This window comes from Tachysurus fulvidraco, chromosome 10 (assembly GCF_022655615.1).
Source record: "Tachysurus fulvidraco isolate hzauxx_2018 chromosome 10, HZAU_PFXX_2.0, whole genome shotgun sequence".
Taxonomy (NCBI): domain Eukaryota; kingdom Metazoa; phylum Chordata; class Actinopteri; order Siluriformes; family Bagridae; genus Tachysurus; species Tachysurus fulvidraco.
In genome coordinates, this window is record NC_062527.1 from 23566120 (window position 1) to 23587806 (window position 21687).

The 21687-nt window shown below is 38.5% G+C and overlaps 2 protein-coding genes across 5 annotated transcripts in view; one reads left to right on the forward strand and one right to left on the reverse strand.

The window, feature by feature from the left end:
* The window catches only part of LOC113651470, a 50053-nt gene extending 32760 nt beyond the window's left edge, over positions 1–17293 (reverse strand). Inside the window, exons 1-6 of one of the 4 annotated variants that reach the window (XM_047819941.1) lie at positions 16984–17011; positions 15243–15326; positions 3442–3792; positions 2398–2670; positions 1795–1845; positions 870–1250 (exon numbers count right to left, since the gene is read on the reverse strand). In XM_047819941.1, the coding sequence (XP_047675897.1) occupies positions 1177–1250; positions 1795–1845; positions 2398–2670; positions 3442–3792; positions 15243–15326; positions 16984–16996 (846 nt within the window). In that variant the 5' untranslated portion in view covers positions 16997–17011 and the 3' untranslated portion in view covers positions 870–1176. Of the gene's footprint in view, positions 1–869; positions 1251–1794; positions 1846–2397; positions 2671–3441; positions 3793–4223; positions 4365–4448; positions 4896–15242; positions 15327–16983; positions 17045–17209 lie in introns of those variants that run through there. The other 3 variants (XM_047819939.1, XR_007144200.1, XR_007144201.1) reach the window with 3 other exon arrangements.
* A 1191-nt stretch (positions 17294–18484) lies between these two features.
* LOC125145715 lies at positions 18485–21308 on the forward strand. The gene is made up of 4 exons (XM_047819788.1): positions 18485–18560; positions 18839–18959; positions 20628–20846; positions 20986–21308. Exons 1-4 carry the CDS (start codon positions 18485–18487, stop codon positions 21191–21193), a joined length of 624 nt encoding a protein of 207 aa, XP_047675744.1. The 3' UTR covers positions 21194–21308.
* The last annotated feature ends 379 nt before the right edge of the window (positions 21309–21687 follow it).

The following is a 21687-nucleotide window of genomic DNA, read 5'->3' on the forward strand; positions in this document are numbered from 1 at the left end:
AAGAAGAAGAAGAAGACGAAGACGAAGAAGAACAAGAAGAAAAAATATGGATAAAAAAAATAAATAAGTGAATATATACAGTTAAAGTTTAAAATTAATTTAAATAGATTAACTTAATTTAAGATATTATATATCTATCTCTATCCCTAATGAGCAAGCCGGAGGTGATGGCGGTGAGGAAGAACTCCCTGAGATGACATGAGGAAGAAACTTTGAGAGGAACCAGACTCAGAAGGGAACCTCATCCTCATTTGGGTGACACTCTACAGTAAATAGTGTAAATGGAAATAATGTCCTTTCTGCCGAGAGCTCCTGAGGAACTAATGGACCTTTGTATATCCCTACAGTGGTTTTGGCATTGGGGGAAATTTCAGAGCAATTTGTTTAAACATTTCATATTAAATACTCACAGATATAAGATCACTTGAAATTAGAAAAAAAAATCTAAATAAATAATAAATACTAATAATTATAATACATTTTTTAAAATTATTTATGTTGAACAATTTACTGTGAGCATTTCTACACAACACACACTGTTCATTTCTCTCAGTTTACTAGAAAAGAAATCCTGTAGAATTTCTGGAGAAATGACAGAATGAGATTTTTATAGTTGGGAGTTTTTTATTGTGATTAGAAAGGATTCAGCACAAACATTTAAATAAGGAATTTTTAATCAGATAAATAAATAAGAAAGCTCCATTAATACATTTAAGACATTTAATAATATATAAGATAATAAGATATAATAATTATATGAAGAGAAGCCTTACAGTTTTAGACAGAAACCTTTTATCTAATGCGATGCTTATTGTAGATGTTTAATGTAAATACTCTTAGATTATTAATATTGATAATAAGAACAGAAGCAGAATTATTTAAATTCTGCTTCTGTTCTTATTATCAATATTAATAATCTAACTGAAATTAGCGTGAAATGAAGCTAAGATTTGAATATCAAACAAATCGATTGTTAACACAGGTTTCACAACACGACACCTCCGGAGCACATAAGGGGTTAGGGCGCTTTCCTCTAGTGCACTTGCTCCCTGATGCCCTGAGAGAGCGCCGTTTACCCTGTAGTTTACTGAGCCACTGCAGGACTCTGGTGAGAGACGACTGAGGCTCATCACCTCAACATCATCATCAGCATCATCATCATTATAAACTTCAGGGTCAGAGTAGATACAGGTGCATGACAAGGAGAAAGGGAAGAGGGAGAGAGGGATAGTTCACTCCAACACTGCTTTCTACAGAGAGAGAGAGAGAGAGAGAGAGAGAGAGAGAGAGAGAGAGAGAGAGAGAGAGAGAGAGAGAGAGAGAGAGAGAGAGAGATGTTGGCATCATCCCAATCATTTAAAAAAAAAAAAAAGTAAAACACTGAAAGCAGCCTAATTTTTGCCTGCATATTATTATTGCATATATTATTTTGTTTCCCTTTTAACTCTACATTTATTATAATATTAAAAATTCTGCACCCTATCAGCAGCTATATAGCAGTTACATTTTATTCCCAATGTTACATCATCAATCAAGGACTTTACAATGTGGCCTTGAAAAAAATGTTAGTGACGAAGTAACAATACAAATTTAATAAATTAAAAATAATATTTAAAATTTGTTTTGTATATATTTTTGTATTTGTGAATATTTATGTGAATCTATTGAACACAAACGTCTCTAATGTCACCTTTAATAAACCTTTAATGATGTTGTATCATTAACAAAAATCATAAACATGAGAAATGTGATTCTTTATAAATTCTTTAATAGACTCTTTGTTCTCTCACAAACCTAAATACAACTGTTTTTCCACCATGTTCTGTCTCGTGGGTTCAGAAGGTTCTGAAAACATATGAAGAAGAATTTATAACAACAATTAGATAACAGAACAAATAATAATATCTAAGGATTTTATAATGATTATATGATACAGTATATACACAGTATACAGTCTGTGCTTTTAATTTAAATAATATAATAAATGATATTTCACTTTATCATTTATAAAAATGAACAATATATTTTACAGAACTTTCATCATCCTAACACAAAGTTAGGTGGCGTAACTGATACCATCCTGAAGTTACAGTATAACTGCCTGTAACTTCATGTGTAACTGCAAGTTTTTTAGCAATTCAACAAAACGACTTATTATATATTACATAAAAAAACAGGCCATAGTATTTAAGCCATTTATAAATACAGTACAATTAAAATTTGGAAATATTCACAGATCTACCAGCTTCTGCTTTTTATCTCTCTTTAAATAGCATAAGGCAAATGTTACGTTCTGTCATACTGTCAGAGCTGCTGTTCAATCAGAGTCCAGAATTTATTTAGAATCTTGGACTCTGGGACTGTTGTGTCTGCTCTATTCACTAAAATGTGTTTTACCTTCAACAGAAACCTTCACGGTGCTCAGAGCGAGTCCTTCGCTGTCCATCACTTTGTACAGTCCTTCATCGCTCTCTCTCACGTTCTTGATAAGAAGTTTCCCGTTTCGCTCCTCCACCCGAGACCTGAGATCCTCCTTTCTATGCTGTCTTTGCCACAGTTCTCTCCACTCAGTACTGTTGGAGGGCTGGAACACCACAGTCTGTGCCTGGTGTGTGTACAGGTCAAGGGTCAGGTCTTTCCCCATCTCCACAGACTGAGAGCTCTTGTGATCTGTTCATTGAGACAGAAAATGGGTTCATTCTTCATGGTCAGGAAAAATAATCTTGATCTCACTGTTGTTAAAAGAACTGGATTAAAAAGAAACTGTTGTGTGCTGTGTGAGAAAATGTCCTTGTGAATAACTGATACATGCTGCATGATTGTTTAAACCCCAGCAAAATCACATTCCTAAACATTCCACCAGTTTTTATTTGGTGTGAAAGTTTTCCAGCTCACATCTTTTTTTTCACATTCACATTTTACTAGTCACGTAAACAATCGTACACGATATGACATGTGAAAGGAGATTTTTTTTACTGTAATCAAATAGAATTGTGCCAAGAAAGGAGAAGTAACATATTGTACATAATGTACGTTTGTTCAATAAATAAAACGACTCTGTACTGAACTAACAGTGTGAAAATATTTTGTGTAAGAAAATATTTGTTTTTGAAAATTCCTTAATAAAATGTTTTATATAAAACTCTCGTGCCCTTGTATGGGGTTATGACATAAATCCCTGATGTCTTGTAATGAATTACTTCTTGACTGTAGACTGTATTATTAAATCATATACATGTGGCTATCAATTAATATATGAAAATTTTTAGACTGTGTATTTAACCAGAAGACAGTGAATTACTCCACTTCTGTCTGTCTAAAATATCGACTTGGCAGTTCTTCAAATTGACAAAGAAGCAAATTAACATTTTTCTGTCAATTTTTGCTATTAGTCGAAATCCTACAGTAATAAATGAAATGTACTCATATATGAGGCCTCACCGAGAACAGAGAGCTGCACACTCTGGATGAAGATCCTCCTCCTGTTATCTGTCTTCCCAACCACCAGATAGCACTCATAGATTCCTGCATCACTAAAGCGGATGTCAGTCAAATGCAGGGAGCAGTTCCCCTTCGCCAGCACACCCTCTGGAACGTCAGCACGATTTTTGTAAGCCTCGCCCTGAAACTGATCAGGACCCTCTCGCTCGAACACCATGTTTCTGAAAGTCTGCCACTGGATATACGGCGTTGCAGATATGGCTTTATTGTGTGACCCCCATTCACACGGCAGCACAGCTTCCAGACCCACTTCAGACCGAGTGAACTTCAGTGATGAGAGCGGACTCGATCCTGCAGTTTACAAGACAATAAACCACAAAGGGGGTTTCCAAAAGTATACAGATACTGTATATTCAGAACATTTTCAAGAAAGCTTATTTTGCTTTTTACTTTTTAAGATGTGTTACTTTTGAACAATTTCCTGAACAAACCTGTAGTCATTCTAAGTAAATCAGATATTTTTAGGACATGAACAGTAATGGCAGACAAAAATAAATACAGAATCTTAACCAGGTAACAACAGATACAGTACAACAGACATGGAACAAGTCATACATGCCGAAACAAGGCCGGGATCACACAAAAACTCAGAACAAACATGGACAGAAAAAAAACTTTATATAAGAAAAGTTTCAGACACATGCTACAGAAAATAAATGGGATTAAACTGGCAGGCAAGACTTCTGGGATCTTCCCTCTCTGTAGCTCCAAGAGATTCAGTTGTCACCCTCTGGTGGACACCAAACCCTCTAGGTGAATTCAATAGAAAATATCAGTTGGCTCAGATGGTGTCTTCAGGTTCTGGATCCAGGATGTGATGTGATGGCACACAAATTGATCAGATATTTACAGCATTTACTGTCCTGTGAGGAGTCAAGCAGTCACCTACACTGACATGAAAACAGGAAAAGAGACCAGACAGAGGATCAAATGGTTTATACACTTACCCAAGAGAGAAGCAGATCAACCAGAAGTCTACATGGTTGGTCTTTGAATCATTGCTTTGAAGGGTCCAGAATCTTATGGTATGAACTTCTTGAGATGAAAGGAGAAAGTCATACATCTTGGTCTGGATGGAAAGAGGGTGTGGGTCTGCATTGTTGTTTGGCCTCCTGTAACAGAGGACCACCTTCTTAACTGAGGTGAGTTTGACGAAAGGCACAAAATGAGAAGTTTGGGAAAATCCTCAGTGAAGAAATCAAGCAACTCGCCATGGCTTCCAACCTTTGGTGAACTCCTTGTGCTTCATTTACATTATTTTGCAGAAACCCTCATCCAGAACAACTTACATTTATCTCATTTTATCCAAAAGAGCAGTTTTGGGTTAAGAACCTTGCTTAAGGACACAGCAGTGGTAGCTGGGTGGTGCTGGGATTCAGACGTTTAACACCTTACTGAGCTACCACATCACGCAGGAAAGTTCATGAGATCATGTCAAGTCACTTTTATTATCACATCACCACAGCACATGTGCCTTGGTGAGTGAAATTCTTAGGAGCAAACTCCAGAATTTGCAGAACAATTATACAGATCAAAAGCACTGTAGAATTATGTAGGGTTTTGTGGCATAACAGCATGATTGCAAGTCTTCTCTGATATTGTCTGCCTTCCTGATGTCGCTATTGTCTGAAGTGGCATTTAATGAGTTTAATATCTTTACGATTGTAATGTGTGAAATCTTTCACTTTATGTTCACCTTTTCCAAACTGTTTTGCACACTTTTATTAGCTAAAGATGGATTGAGGAAGCCATATACCAATATCAAAGTAAAACAGATGAATGGCATCCAGACCCTTCACTACTTTCTGTCCAAATGCCTTTTCTTCTGCTCACCTCTAAAAGCTTATCAGGAACTTCAGTGTGCACTGGAGCGGTTTGCAGCCGAGTGTGAAGCGGCGGGGATGAGAATCAGCACCTCCAAGTCCGTGGCCATGGTTCTCAGCTGGAAAAGGATGGCTTGTCCTCTGCAGGTTGGCGGAGAGCTCCTGCCTCAAGTGGAAGAGTTTAAGTATCTTGGGGTCCTGTTCATGAGTGAGGGAAGGATGGAGCGGGAGATCGACAGGCGGATCGGTGTATCTTCTGCAGTGATGCGGTCGATATACCGGTCTGTTCTGGTGAAGAAAGAGCTGAGCCACAAGGCGAAGCTCTCTATTTACCAGTCAATCTACGTTCCTACCCTCACCTATGGCCATGAGCTTTGGGTCATGACCGAAAGGACAAGATCCCGGATACAGGCGGCCGAAATGAGTTTCCTCCGTAGGGTGGCTGGGCGCACCCTTAGAGATAGGGTGAGGAGCTCTGTCACTCGGGAGGAGCTCAGAGTAGAGCCGCTGCTCCTCCACATTGAGAGGAATCAGCTGAGGTGGCTCGGGCATCTGTTTCGGATGCCTCCTGGACCCCTCCCTGGGGAGGTGTTCTGGGCATGTCCAACCTGGAGGAGGCCCCGGAGAAGACCTAGGACACGCTGGAGGGACTATGTCTCTCGGCTGGCCTGGGAATGCCTCGGTAATCCCCCGGAAGAGCTGGAGGAAGTGTCTGGGGAGAGGGAAGTCTGGGCATCCCTGCTTAGTCTGCTGCCCCTGCGACCCGGCCCCGGATAAGCGGTAGAAGATGGATGGACCTCTGAAGGCTTAATGCACCAGAATTTACTTCCATCTTCCTGGAATGGTACATGTCCATTCCAGTCTCAGAAATCCGGAGATTTTACTTAAAACAACTTCTTATTCTGAAAGTCAATCCTTTGCCCCAGTCCAAGTTCCTTGCCTTCATTCTGATGAGCTTTATTCAATCTTCATGCTTACTCTTGTATATTTGACATGGCTTCATCCTCTTCTGCTTTTTCTTCTTCATATCAGGATGCAGGTTCTGCCATGATCATGTTTCGGTGTAAGCATCATCCAAATGATGAGCAGTATCTAGGTTACCACAGACGTGGTGTTTAGAGTTAATCCCGAAACGTTCTAGTTTTCGCTGATCTGTTTGGCGGGATGCAGATATCTGCCCAGACAAAGCTGCAAATTTGACAGATGGAGTGGTTTTGAGAACGTTTCCAATCTCTGCAGATGATGTCTGAAGTATGATGATCCTTTTGGTTATTAATTCCCTTGATGACAAAAGCCCTTCTCTTCTGGCTATAGAGTTTGCTTTTACAATCCTTATGGTTCTTCCTTTTCCACTGGTGGAATCTACTGGATCCAGTGCTTTCAAAGTTTTATAAATGGTTTATTTATCTTTGCCCAGATTTAAGACTTTACACCATTGTATTTCAGAGAGTTCTGCTGAATACTGTGATTAATTTAGAGTCTTGTTCCTGAGCTTTTAGTCCAGTAAATGTGAAGTGCCACTCAACAACACTGGGATTCTTTATCTCTGGAGTGGTCAGAGTCTAAATATAAAATCTGCTCTTAAATTTTAACAAATGTCACTAAAATTCTTAAACTGTGTTCTAGGATTGTGTTACTGAGTCTACAGTGCAAGTGCGCAAAAAGGTCTGAGAGAACTGTGATGATCATAAAATACTGTATTCATAATGTCCACATGATATAAATCCTAGGCCTCAAGGTCACAGTGTTTTCTGTGTGAAGTTCTGCCCATCCAGAATCTTTCAAAATACAAAACTTATCTTCAAAGATCCAGAGCCATATACAGAGCAAGCACACAGGGATCCTAGTGGGCATTGTTTAACATGTGCTTGTTAGTGGTCATGTTGAAAGGTTCAGTGGCCATCAAAAGACTGAAATGTGTATGCACTATGTCCCACCTTCAAAAAGATGTTCTGTTTCTCGCCGCAAAGGGTCCATGAAGGTGCTGAGATGGTCACTCTGGAACGTTCCCTCATGTCTTTCTTATGTTGGACACGAGTGGGTGACATTGTAAAGATGGTGAATTCAGTGGCCTTGTGAATGTAATCTATTCAATGAAGCTCCAACCTGGGATGGTTTCTGTTTTCTTTGTGCATAAGGTCTTCACCTGGTAGATCTAGGCTTGAAAACGTTTTCCAAACAGGCTTAGATCATAAATGCCACTGGTGATAAAAATAACCGTGGGATATACTGAGATTATTTTGTGCTGTAGAATTTCGTATGACATTGTTATCAAGAACACTTTTCTTCATCATTTTCAAGTAGATGTGTTGCATTTGGTGTCTTTGTTTTATAGTTTTTTTATTTCTGCTTTTTACAAACTGAGCAAAAAGTTCATGTTGTAAGTCTTGGGGTGCTTTCACACCTATAGTTCGGTTCATTTGGTCCGGACCAAAAGCAAAAAATGACCCATTGTAGCTTTTTATCAGTTTTGGTTCCTTTTCACACCACACTGATCGTTCTGTTTCGCACCAGTTGAAACAAACCAAAATGCAGTCATGTGTTAACATCCACATCACTCATTGGCCGCATGTCTTTGAGCGTATTTCCTAAACTGCTTCTTGATTGGTCAGAATAAACGTGCAGGAAATTTCATTGAAACTCCGGAAGTAAACAAAAAGAGGAAAATACAGCTTACAGTACACCATGGAGAGACGACTGCATGCTGCAATTATGTTGGTGGTTGTAATCTACTACATCACTTGTATACAGCACTCTATGCAAAGTCTTAATTTTCAGAATGAAGCACGGATGCGGCTTGAAAATATCATTTTAATGCACTGCAAATGGCAAAGACGCATTGCAAGACACTTCAGGAGGAGGCGAGTATTACTTTTGCGAAACTGTGACATGCTCATCTTCCAAAAATATTGCCAACGATGCTGGTTTAGCCTAAAATGCGCAATACTTTTTGCAGTCAGGTCTATTCGATCTCGGATCGTGTTCTAATCACAAACGAACCATACCAGAGTTTGTTTGAAAGCGTACAGAGACCACCTCTTCAAGGACGTCTCGGTACGCTTGTTTGGTCCGCTTTTGGTGCGCACCAGAGTTCGAATGCTGCATTCTCACGTGCGCAAACGAACCGCACCAAATGAGCAATCGAACTCTGGTAAGATTCGACCGAACTAAACAAGGCAGGTGTGAAAGCACCCTTAGATAACAAGACACAGGGGCAGAGTAATCACTAGGCCACCGAGAATGACGACCAAACTTATTCTCCAAACTGGTCTACAGGCGCCCTCAGGTGGATGATCATGTCATGACAGGTCACTCGGATTGAAAATAGATTTCTGGGAATATTATCAGTTCATCATCAATGGTTTTGTTCATTTAATTAATAACTTTTATTATTAACTTTTATAATGAGTTTCCTCTGAGCTCTGCGGGTTTAAAAATGGGGTGAGGAGCCAGCGTCTCAGGGGGTAGCCACTGTTGCCTGCAGGTTATAATTATATTGAAAGCAATATTGTTATAATTATATTAAAAACAAAATTGTTAGTTTCTACTTTTTAATATTGTTAAACATATGCAAATTCATTTTCAGATGGTGCCCTTATAACAACATGAGTGCAGTCAACCAGACATTGCTGCAAATTGCATTTTAATTTCGGCATATTAAGTATACCATTCAAAATAGATATTATGGCACTCAGGGATGGCTGTGATATACCAGACCTATAGGGTGAGATGATAGATTCCAATATAATTATTTCATATACAAAAAGTCTTAGAGACAAAGTTGAGGATAACATAGTTTTTTTTTTTATATATAAATAATTTACCTGTCTGCCAATTCCCGCTGTAAACAGCCGGTTGCCAAGAACCTCAGTGTGGTGAGGACTTGTATTTGGACTGGGATGGCATGGTTCCGGCGTGTTGCCCTCTCTAATACTGGACCCAATTCAGCACATATATCTAAGAGCACAGCTCTAGGGAATCTAAATCGGTACCTGAAAACTCGTTCTGTCCTTATTCTGCCATTGGCATAATCCTCCAACAGTGCCAGCAGTGCCATCATGAAGCATTACATACCCGGGTCACCGGAGGATTTATATGTTTCTAGCAATTAATTTGTTGGTGAAAATTTATGTTATAGTGAACACATGCTTCTTCATGACGGTTTTGAAATGAACACCGTAATAGTTAGGACCGATGATGAGTAACGATTGTGCTTCATGACTGTATTTGCAGACTTTGACATTTTATGATATATGTACATTAACGAAAATATTTCGTTTTTACACTGTGTTCTGCAGTTCTCTAATAAAAGGGTATTTCATGCTATTCTGTATCACATGTAGTCGCACCATCTCCTCCTGTGCTCCCATTGTGGACAATGTGACTGTAAGGCAGCACTGAGTATTATTATTATTATTATTTTGAATACATTTTGAATTATGTTTGGATTTTACTAAATGTATATAGCCTAAAACAATCGGCACAAATAACACTGTTGGATTTAATCTTCATGATAATGTGGATATAACGTATGAAATGGAGTGAAAATTAAATGTCATTAATACTTATAGTCTGCGATGGGTTGGCACTCCGTCCAGGGTGTATCCTGCCTTGATGCCCAATGACGCCTGATAAGTTCGGACAAGCGGTAGAAAATGAATGAATGAATTAATAATTCTTATAATCGTTCTTCTCACATATATTTTCTACAATCTAACTTCAGTTCACAACCTCACCATCTGTGTCGCCAATTCCCTTTGTCTCCAGAATGTGCGTACGCACGTCTCAAAGTTTGCTTAAAGGTGCGCACATTCTCCCGTCAAATATTGTTTTTTGTAGGTCACAAACTTTGCGATAAAACTGGCGTACGCAAGTTTCCAGCCCAGTTTTATGCGTACGCACGCTTTATAAATGAGACCCCTGGTCTTTATCAGCAATCAGGTCTGTGGTGAACTCAGAGTTTATGATGACACATTAGTTCCTCAGGAGCTCTCGGTTGCACTATTATAAACTGTTGTAGAAAGGACATTATTTACTGTAGAGTGTCTCCCAAATAAGGATAAGGTTCCCTTCTGAATCAGCTTCCTCTCAAGGTTTCTTCCTCTTATCATCTCAGGGAGTTTTTCCTCACCGTGGTCACCTCCAGCTTGCTCATTAGGGATAGATGTATAATATTTTAAATTTGAAGTTAAACTTTTTTAAATTCATTTGAAACATTAATTGTATATATTCATTTATTTATTGTTATCCTTATTTTTCTTATTATTATTTCATATTTATTTTTATTTTTTTCTCTTCTGTTTCACTACTTCTATAGAGCTGTTTTAAGGGAATTGTTGTAATGGGAATTGTTAAAAGCAATATGCAAATAAATTGAATTGAATTGTTTATTATCACTTTTTAAGTTTTTAATCATGCAAATCTCAAGTCAATGCTCCTTAAATTCCTTCAGAATGTGGACTTTGCAACGAGAGGGGAAAACATGCTGGATCTTGTTTACACAATCAAAGTACAAAGCCCTGCCCCCTTCTGTGCGGAGCCCCGCCCCCAACTCGGCTACTCAGACCACATCTCAAGTGTCAAGAGTCAAAAAATCTCTGTTATGCTAATTCCAGAATATAGATCACTAGTCAGACCAGTTAATGCTAAACCGGTTCTGAAGCAGGTGAAAACTTGCCTTCTCTTCACTAGCTCCAAAACTTTCTTTACCAACTGAGATAAGGCAAGCAAAATCTCATGGCATTTTTAAATCTCAGCTTAAAACTTAATCTTTATATTATCTGGTGTATTTTTGTTGTTTCATTTGCTGTTGTAAAGCGCTTTGAGATGTACTTTTAAAGGCACTAAATAAAATAAAGGTTATTATTATTATTATCATATAAAACTTGGCCAGCAGGAGCTACCCCTGCTGTTCAGGACTGCTTTGACTGCACTGACTGGAACATCTTCTGGGAGGCTGCAACCAACAGCGACACCATTAACTTCAAGGAGTGCATGGCATCAGTGACCAGCTACATTGCCAAGAGCATTGATGACATGACCGTCTCCAAGACCATCACCACACAGAAGCCATGGTTGACTGCTTACGTGTGTGCTCTGAGGACTAGAAACCTAGCCTTCAGAACAGGGGACAGGGTGGTCCTAAGAACAGCAAGGGCCGAACTGTCCCAAGCCATCAGAGAGGCAAAGCATGCACATGCCCAGACAATCCACAGCCACTTCCAGGACAGCGGAGACCCCCGGCGCATGTGGCAGGGCATACAGGCAATCACGAACTACAAGACAGCTTCACCTGCCTGTGATAGTGATGCCTCACTCCCAGATGCACTGAACGATTTCTGCTAAGGTTGAGGTGCAGAACAACGTAGGGGCAAGGAAGGCCACCCCTCCCCCCGACGAATAAGTACTCTGTCTATCCACAGCCCACGTGAGGAGAACTCTATGCAGAGTTAACCCAAGGGAAACTGCTGGATCAGACAACATTCCTGTCAGGGTCCCCAGGGAATGTGCATAACAGCTAGCTCATGTCTTCACTGATATATTCAACATTTCCCTAAGCAGCTCTGTTGTCAATGACTATCATCCCTTCGCACTCGCATCCATTGTAATGAAGTGCTTCGAGTAGCTCGTCATGAGGCACATCAAGACCCAGTTTTCACCCTCACCGAACCTTCTACAGATTGCGCATTGTCCAAAATGCTCCACAGATGATGTTATTGCCACAGCCTTTCATTTAGCCCTCACCCATCTGAACAATAAAGGCACTTACATACGAATGCTGTTCAGAGACTTTAGTTCAGCATTCAACACAATTATCCCTCAGCACCTGATTGGGAAGCTGAGCCTGCTGGCCACCGCACTGAGCACTGGAGCCCCTCAGTGCAAACAGGCTTTCGTGGAGGTAAATGTTGCCCCCGGTGGTGGCCCACTTTTACATTTCCCTGACTTCTCGCTCCTTTTTTTTAAAGACTAACATGACAGACAGGGAGCTAGGGGCCCTGTTGTCCCCAGTGGTAAAGGTGGGGATTGAGCTATGCTGAACATTAGCTGCAAGTGCTTTATATTAGAGAGCAGGTACAGCATGATAAAGATGGAGCGTCTGGCCATGAAATATGCAGTCCTCACCCTCTGACACTATCTGCTGGGACAGGCCTTCATATTATATTTGGACTGCATGAAGAATGACAATATATAGACCAGGGGTTGGCAACCCACAGCTCCGGAGCCACAAGTGGCTCTTTTATCCTTCTGCTGTGGCTCCCTGTAGATCACAGGTGTCAAACTCTGGCTCTGGTGTAATTATATTTGGCCCGCGAGATCATATCAAATGTGCATTACAGCTGGCCAGCCGCATGCTCCGCTAATACTACAAATCCCAGAATGCCTTGCCACTGTATTGACGCGTAGTCACGAACAGCAAGCGCCCCTCATTCTCTGTTGACAGTCGTTAACAACCAGTTTGTCTCGTGTGCTAACGGAGCTAACGTGTCTGTAACGAAAGAATATAACATAAGAAGACACTATGAAACGAAACATTATGAGAAGTATAAGGACCTGGACGTAAAGCAGAAGCTCCAGAAGGCGGAGGAGCTGAAAAAAGTCTGGTTTTCCGGCAGAATATGTTCATGAAAGCAAAATCAAAAAATGAAGCTGCTGTAAAGGCGAGTTTTATTGTAGCAGCAGAGATCAGCAAAATCTGCCCTTTAATGAAGGAGAGTTTGTCAAAAAGTGTATGGTCAAAGTTTGCGAAACGAACACCACTGAGGTCATCCTTAAAAATATTCTTGTTTGCCGTAACCCGACCGACCTTGTCAATTTAGGACCGACTCAATTTAAGTCCGACCGACTTTCCGGTTTTAAATTTGCGTGAAGACCGACCTTTTTTTTACTCTTCAAACAACTAATACAAAAGCAATAAAATAATATTAACGGGTTCGGGCACCATAATACATCAAAAAAATGCATTAAAACAGCTCGACACCGCTTTAACTTGGCACGAAGTTCTGGAAAAACTGTCCAGCATCAAAATTATGTTTGCAATGATGCGCCCGAAGGCACGGGTTGTAGACCCAGTCAGTGACGTCATGATATGCTAATTTGTTCAAAGTCATACCTATGTAATCACCATCACCAAAATTGTACTATTTTTTACATTGAAGAGAGAGAGAGAGAGATTATATATATATTATCTCAGTTTTATATTTTGGCCCGCTGTGAATCTGAGTTTGACACCCCTGCTGTAGATTAATAAAATAAATATTTAATTTAACTTTATTTTAGTATGTTAGTTTAAAAAAAAACAAGGTTAGTTCAAACTGTCCAAAAAATTTTTGTTTGCCGGCAGAATTCAGAATGCATTGATTTCATAAATGCAACACACTACAGTTTTTTTCTATACTTTCCATAAAGGTAAAAAACGATATACAGTGTTATCTTCATTTTAGATGTCAAAAGGGTTTTGTGGCTCCCTGTGTTTTTTTTTCTGTCAGAAACAGGTTCAAATGGCTCGCAGTGTTTAAGGTTGCCGACCCCTGATATAGACCATTTGTTGTTATCTGGCACTTCAGCAGTTTTCCTGTGGTGGGAGTTGGAGTCAGCTACAGGCTGGATGGCTCCTACTGAGTTCATACGTCTGTGCTAAATTATATCAATGTCTGTTCTCTGTTGCAGTGAGCTGTGACAGAGATAGAAGTGGAAAATACGAGAGCTGGTGATCTGTGGTGCATCAAAGGGCCTTTTTACACCTGGTCACTTTATGTGTTGTTTCTGATCTGATTTGTTAAAAATTTTTCAGTTACATTAGACCACATAAATGCGTCTCAGCGAATCAGATATCAATCCGATCTTTCTACTCCGCCTAAAATGCAAATATATTTTACCTCATTTCCGGGGTATTTGAAATGGAACACAATTTGGTGTATTTGGTTGCTACAAAAAACAGCATTTACTGTTTGCTGCATTTTCGCTTGCGGCAGCAGTGCATTTTAAGACCCAACGAGACGCCTGGGTGAAAGATCGGAGCCAGCGCTGGTGGGAAAACATATTTGTTTCTGGCGCGATGCACGACACGCGTGGATTGAACAACCACATTCATTTACACCTGTCCAGTTTTATCTGAACCGCGTCCCAGACCACCTCCTGAAGTGGTTTGAGCGATCGGATTTATATCCGTCTCGAAACCTTTTCAGAGGGCATTTAGACCTGGTCTTTTTACAATCGGATAGCTATCGGATCACAGAAAACTCATGAAGTGACCAGGTGTAAACCCCCCATAGTGATGGTGGATCTTCTGCGAGTTTCTTAAAGCATGATCTCTGTCGCTCAACCAGATCACATTGGTCACCTCTCACCAAGGTCCCTTTGTCTATTTGGTCCGATTAATCTGTTGTGATGCACACCTCTAATCGAATTTCTGACAAGCTTTCTAAAAAAAATAAAACCTCTGCACTTCTTATTTTTTTGTTTACAGTTACTTTAAATAATATATTGATGCATCTCTAAAATAGATGTGGTTCCTAATTTCCAGTTTTGTTTTGTCATACAGTGTCACTTCTATAATAAGTCAGTATTTTATACTGAACAATTTACTTACCATAGACTGAGACTCTAACACTGGTAATTACTTTCACATTTGTAGTGTCTTTAGTGTCCACATGTTCCACTGTAAAGGTTTTGTAGAAACGGTCATCAGCGATTTGGATGTTCTTCAATGCCAAGGAACAGTTTCCTTTACGCAGCTCATCCAGAGGAACATGGAGTCTCAGTCTATGGTAAGTAAATTGGACTGGAGCTGCGCTTTCTGTGGGAGAAACATTACAATCTACAGGATTTGTAACATTTGACAAAACACTGTTGTGATATTTGATTCAATAGAAGGACACTTCTGTCTTGTTGGTGTTGTAGAACCTGGTCACTCACCCACACAGGCACAGACCCATAAGATGGAAATATAAAGGAGGGACATGATGTCTGGAAAACTCTTGTGGAGTGTTGGCAGAATTTCTGAAACAATCCAAGAAAAGTGCTCTGTGTTATCGTGGTAGTTTTGTGCAAAATACATCACTCTTATTTACAATGCCTTGTGTTTGTATTCATATTTAACATGGTCTGGGTTTGCTGGCCTCTTATTGATGTATTTTAAATAAGTGTCATAACAGTGCATATGAAGTAGAGAAATCTTGTTGTGAACTGACTCTGCGACTGGTCTTAGTGGTGCTAATGTAGTGGGTTTAGGGTTAGGGCTTGTTTTGCTTGGCAGATACTGGAACTAATTTAATCAACTAAACTATTTTCATTTCATCAACTAAATATAAATTAGGTTACAATAAGTGTGTAAACATTGTGTAAAACTGTGATGTATTGTAGTGCAGCATATCTATCTGAAACTATTTATTGAGTAAATCTATCATTTTAACATTTAATTAGTGAATTAATGATTCACGCACTCAATTTCAGAAACAAATATCAGAGGAGGTTTTGGTGAGTAAAATTAAACAAGCAATTAAATTAACACTGCTATGCCATTAAGTAAAATATGCAAGAGAAAACAACAAAAAAAAGTTTTATTTTTGTAATCGAAATATGAAGATGAGCAAATTCTATCATAAAACCAGGGAATATAATCTAAAGAAATATGAATAAAATTATGCTGAAAGATTAAAATTGCTTCCTAGTTTTCAGCACATTCTGATGTAATAACACACACCTCTGTGGCGAGCAGTGGGACTGAGGGATCAGAGCCCTTAAAGACTCTGGAATTAAAAGTTTGAGTTTGATATTAATATGAAGAAAATCTCCTCTTTTCTCAGCACTGCTACAGGGATCAGGATACGAGTTTTAGTGTTTTTACTCAGCATCAGATTGATAAGAGTCTCAGTAATATTGTTAGTTCATGCAATATTCATACACACTGAACTTCCTGTCTATGAAAAACAATTTGAACTCAGTGAAAAAATCTGCTCAAGGATTGTTGACTGGCTAATAATATAATTTCTGATCCCGATCATGTATGAATTATTATCATCAAATCTGAGGTACAGAATCCCAATAGTAAAAAAAAAAATAAAATACTCCTTTGTGCATCAGGCGATCCTTGAGCTAAATAAGACACTTAATCGTAAATCGCAATTTTTTTTATTTGAGTTTGTGGATGATGTTGTGTAAGAGATGATTGCTGCAAACATAGAAAATATAATGTGATGCAAGAAAAATTTCAGACATGTTTTGACAATAAAGTATTATGTCAAATCATGAGCTAAAACCCTGCTTTATCACATTACACCATTTCTTCAGATTTTAGTTTACACATAAAAAAATTGAAGCCTCCACAAAATTTCACATACGAACACGTGACTGTACACAATAATTCGAACAAACGTTGTCAGTGTAACGATTGCTGTCCGTTGTGTGACACACAACCGTCACGAACTTTAGATACACGACGTACACAAGACTCTGGTTGTCTGTTCTTTATTTTTATTCTCCGCAGCATTTGTGATCGTATCTGAGAAATACATCAAAATGTAGAACACTGGGTGAAAACACTGCAGACGTACAGCAAACCACCGCAGCAGTGTCAGTCATTTTCTGCTGAACTCATACAAACTTGTAACAATTCCATATTAACAAAATAACAAAAATAAACATGCAAATCACATACCTGAGAAATACATCAAAATGTAAAACACTGGTTGAAAATAAACCACTGCAGACATAAACCACTGCAATAAGAAAAACATAAAATAAACAAACTTGTTAACACCACAATAATTACTCAACAAAGTTTCCATCCGACATATAAATCAATCCAACTCCTGTACATTTGTTCATATAATTACTACAAATGTTTATATTGTTAAAAGTCGTATTAAACACGCTATTATCACCTTTATAAAAGTACCATAAACAGAGAAAAGAGAAACACGCTTAACCGCGCAGTTTCACTTATTTTCTGCTGAACTATGGCAGGCGCGCAAGGACAAACTAATAAATGTCTGCAATGCATTAAACACTAGGGGGCGCCAAAAACACCATTTGACTTAATTTATCCTCTAATTCAACACCATGGATATAATTAGTATTAATGTTCTTTTTAACTCCGTTACATCAGCTTTTATACAAACACAAAAAAATAGAAATGTACAGAGTTTGTTGGTAAATCTAACACACTGATGAATCTGACCATTACCTGCGATCAGATTAGATTTCTGATATTTATAAACTATTATGTAGATTATAAGGTGGTGTCAGGCAGATCTTGTTAACGGCGGTGAACAGCAGAACCTCCTAAACTCATACTCTTTATATACTTAGTACTTAATCCTAGTGAATCAAAAGAAATGTTTTTCCATCTCCAAGGTAAAGTTGAGTTTTAAATTCTTCTCTATGTTTATCTAAATCTGTGGACTGTACTTTCAGTTATTTAATAGACACCACCTTATAGTTTTTTTTTAAATATCAGAAATCTAATCTAATCCCAGATAGCGGTCAGATTCATCAGTGTGTTAAATTTACCAACAAACTATGTACATTTCTTTTTTTTGTGTTTGTATAAAAGGCTTTTACTCAGTGATGCCAAACTCCTCCCTGTGAACAGCTCAAGTAACTCCCTCGAAATCACTCCACAAAAAAATTAGAAATACTAAAGTTTTAAAAAAAATAAGTAATCTCACTTTATACAGGTCTATGTGTAAAGAAAGACACGATGTACTGAGTAAATAATAAATGTGTGTTTATCTTAAGTTCAACAGGAGAGAAAGGTACGGTGGCCGAGACAGTTGTTTGGTTACCGGACACTCTGGTGTTGTTTGGTTACCGGACACTTCAACAGAAACACAAGTTGCGTGTTAAACGTGATGATGTTATGCGGTTGCTAAAAGAACTCCACCCAAATGGGACAGAGCAAAGGAGACGTCGTAGATTTGTTCGACGTACTTATCATTCCATGGGACCAAACTATCTGTGGCATGTGGATGGTTATGATAAACTAAAGCCATTTGGTTTCACTTTATCAGGATGCATTGACGGTTTTTTGAGACGTGTCCTGTGGCTTAATTGTGGGCCAACTAACAATGATCCTGCTGTAATTGTACACAACATTATTTGTGTACAACACCTTGGTGTTGCTCCTATGAGACTACGAACGGACTGTGGAACAGAAGATGGCACATTGGCAGCAGTACAGTGCACCTTCCGTCATCACCATACAGACTACTATGCTGGCTCAAGAAGCCACATGTATGGTACATGTTATGGGAGATACTGAGGCGGAAGACAAGCAAACAAGAAAGCAAACAGAGTTTATTGCCACAAAAGTCCTGAGAGAAATGAAAGGCAGACGGTGTAATATCCTAGGGAGCGCTTAGGAGAAGCGTGAAGCTGAACACGCATACAGGAAAAGCGAGGAATGCACAGCCGTACCATTGATAATAATGGACAGGGATTGAGGGTGAGAGAGGGGTATATATAATGGTAGGGTGATGAGTGTGTAACGAGAGTCAGGTGTGAGTGTTTAGTAAGCCAGCGAGCAGCTCCTTGTGGGCGGGGCACACACAGAAGAGTCACGGAGCTCCCTGACAGTACATCAGTTAGCAATCAGCACATTGAATCTTGGTGGTCCAGCTTTAGAAAATTAAGGTTTGTGTTGACTTCTGAAGTAATTATACTGACATATTTGCCCCTTAGCGACACATGTTTTCGGATTGCGTAGGAAACCTTCCGCGCCCCCACTAAGGAGTGTATCTTAACTGGCACGGGGTTGTGTTGGAAACACAAGATCAACTATTAAAAGTTGGTCTTACCTTGAACGCAGGTGTCCTTCGAAGTCCCCTCGGTCTTCTAACAAAGGCTCCTCTCCGAGGTCTTCTACTTAAACTATTGTTTGAATCTTTAAATGAAGGAGGCAGACTTAGACCTTTTTGTCTTTTCAGGATCCTCACAATGGGAGGCCTTGTTTTTATTAAAAGTAGTGTAATACAAATAGGTGTGTGTAATATATGTAAAATAAAAAGAAAAAGATTACAAATAAAAGCTTCCTTCAAATAATCAAACAGTACTAGAATAAGTAAAAGGTATTAAAATGCAAAGATTTTAACAAACCAAGAAACACTCTCCAATTGTAAACTTGCGTTTGTTCTATGATGCACCTAAAGTATAACATGCACTAAGGCTGCTTACAATAGAATGCACACACAATGTGATTCAAGACTTTTATACTTTTTTACTGAGGCCAGATAGATTTGGCTGTCAGGTTTAGTTGGCTTTGTGCCTTTTAGACGGCTACCATCTTATTTCATAAATACTTCTCGGTTTCCCAAACATATCTCACCAGCCGACTCTGTGTGCGCTGCTAATGTCTTTTCTTTTCTAACCTCACGGTTAACACTTCTATATGTGGTCATACTTCCTGCAACTTCTCAGGCTGTGATTATATAGAACTGAAGCTTTCTCTTGCCCTGGAATTTGACAGCAAGCTATAAAACACTGCACATGCAGATTACTCCCTGTGAATACACAGAAGGCTTTACTTTTAACAGCAGGCCTTGAAACACTTGTGTGCAGATACTCTCAGTAATACACAGTAGGCTTTATAAGTGTTTACTACTAGAAAGTTTACAGTAAAATACACAAGATTAATCTAATCAACTCTATTACATGAGGATACATGATTATAAGTAAAAGAAAAGCATTTCATTATTTTTTTTGAACATTCTGAAAATAAAACATAATAACACATAATGCATTATAGTCTTCTTTTTTCTTTTGGAATCTTCTTCCAGCTGTCTAGGTACAGCGTCTGATCCCTCGGTGTCTTCTTTTAAACACTCATATTCAGATCGTTTAACTCTTCAACCAATTCTTCAACCTTTTGAATTTTTACATCAATCTTTCTTTGTTTCTTCCTCTTACGTTTAGCTTTTCTCTCCCTATTTCTCCTTCTCTTTGTATTATCTATGTCTGTCTGTCTATTGATGGATAAGTTAATAATTGGTCGTGGTGTACCTTGATATTTATTATTATTTATTTGCTGAGGACCAGTATTAAGAAAAACAGTATCAGGTATGTAGAGTTCTGTAACTCCATCCAGTACATGCCAGTGTCTGATAACATCTCTTGCATGCCGCTGGCTCACAACACTTCATATTCTTAAGCTTTTGTCCAAGACTGAAAATTTAGTTTTGATGCCTTAGTGGTTAGTGTAATAGTTATGCATTATGACATTTATTTAAATTAAATTGTCACACAAAATTACATAAGAATAAATTATTGTATGATGTGATTTTTGTATTTGGTCGTTTGTTGTAGGGATCAGTTCTGGATAGAACTGTTTGGGGATCTCAGGAATGAAGGTCACTTCATTGGTAGCATCGAACATCAGTGCCTGCTTCAGTTCTGCTTTCAAAATTTTCCGCAAGAGGCCTTGGATGAATTTGTAGAACTCTGGAATAAGCACAGGATTAGGTCCTCCAGACTTGCAATGTGTCCTGGAGGTATACCAAATGAACTCTATCATCTACCACACAGGTCAGATAATCATATCTGTAAAACTGCATTTCATAATTAATCTGATTATAAAAGGTTGTTTAAAATACAAAACTACAATGGTTACATTTTATAAATGTATCTGCTAAATACATTTTCACAGAAATCTATCTTTTTGCAGGTCAGGATCAAGGGACTGTGGCTTTGCAGTTGAGGAAATCATGTTATCTGCTTTTCCTGAATCAAGGCTGACACCTCAGTTATGTGGCGATAAAAACATTCAGGAATATCTAGAGTTTGCAATGCAACATACTCGATTACAGTGGCCAGAGAACTGTGACGAAGCATTACAACTTTATTTCACATTAAAGGAAAGAACTGGTCTTTGAACATCAATTTTATTAAAAAAAAAAAAAAAAAAAAAAAAAAAAACATATAGGAACCAGAGTACAACCTAAGAACAACTAAGAAAAACACTATGGTGTCAATTTCACATCATGAATATTGTGCTAATAAAAAACATGACAAACGTGTATCATAATTAAAAACAAAGACTTACAAATTCTCAACACGTTATTAAAACTAATTGACTGTCTACAAAGGAGCTGTAAGGTTAGAATCAGATGACCAAGAGACTTTAAACTTGCCCATGACCTGCATGAGTCTCTTCATAATTCAAAAACAGACTTGGAAATGACGATAAAAACTAAAGCATGAATATAAATTGAGTAAATAAAACTGATAATAATTAACTAAAGCAAAATTCAGCAGAATTGGGGTGGGGGATATTGTTTTAAAATCTATTTGATGACTATTTTGTTCTTTTTTGTTAGATTTGTTTTCACATGTATTTTTTGTCTTATGTCCATGATACTCAGGATGT

Bases quoted from the DNA above. Each gene is read 5' to 3' on its own strand.
- LOC125145715 (XM_047819788.1), top strand. From the start codon at position 18,485: ATGGCACATTGGCAGCAGTACAGTGCACCTTCCGTCATCACCATACAG. The intron at 18,561-18,838 runs GTATGGTACATG...GTGAGTGTTTAG, and splicing joins GCTGGCTCAAGAAGCCACAT to TAAGCCAGCGAGCAGCTCCT. The intron at 20,847-20,985 runs GTCAGATAATCA...ATCTTTTTGCAG, and splicing joins CTCTATCATCTACCACACAG to GTCAGGATCAAGGGACTGTG.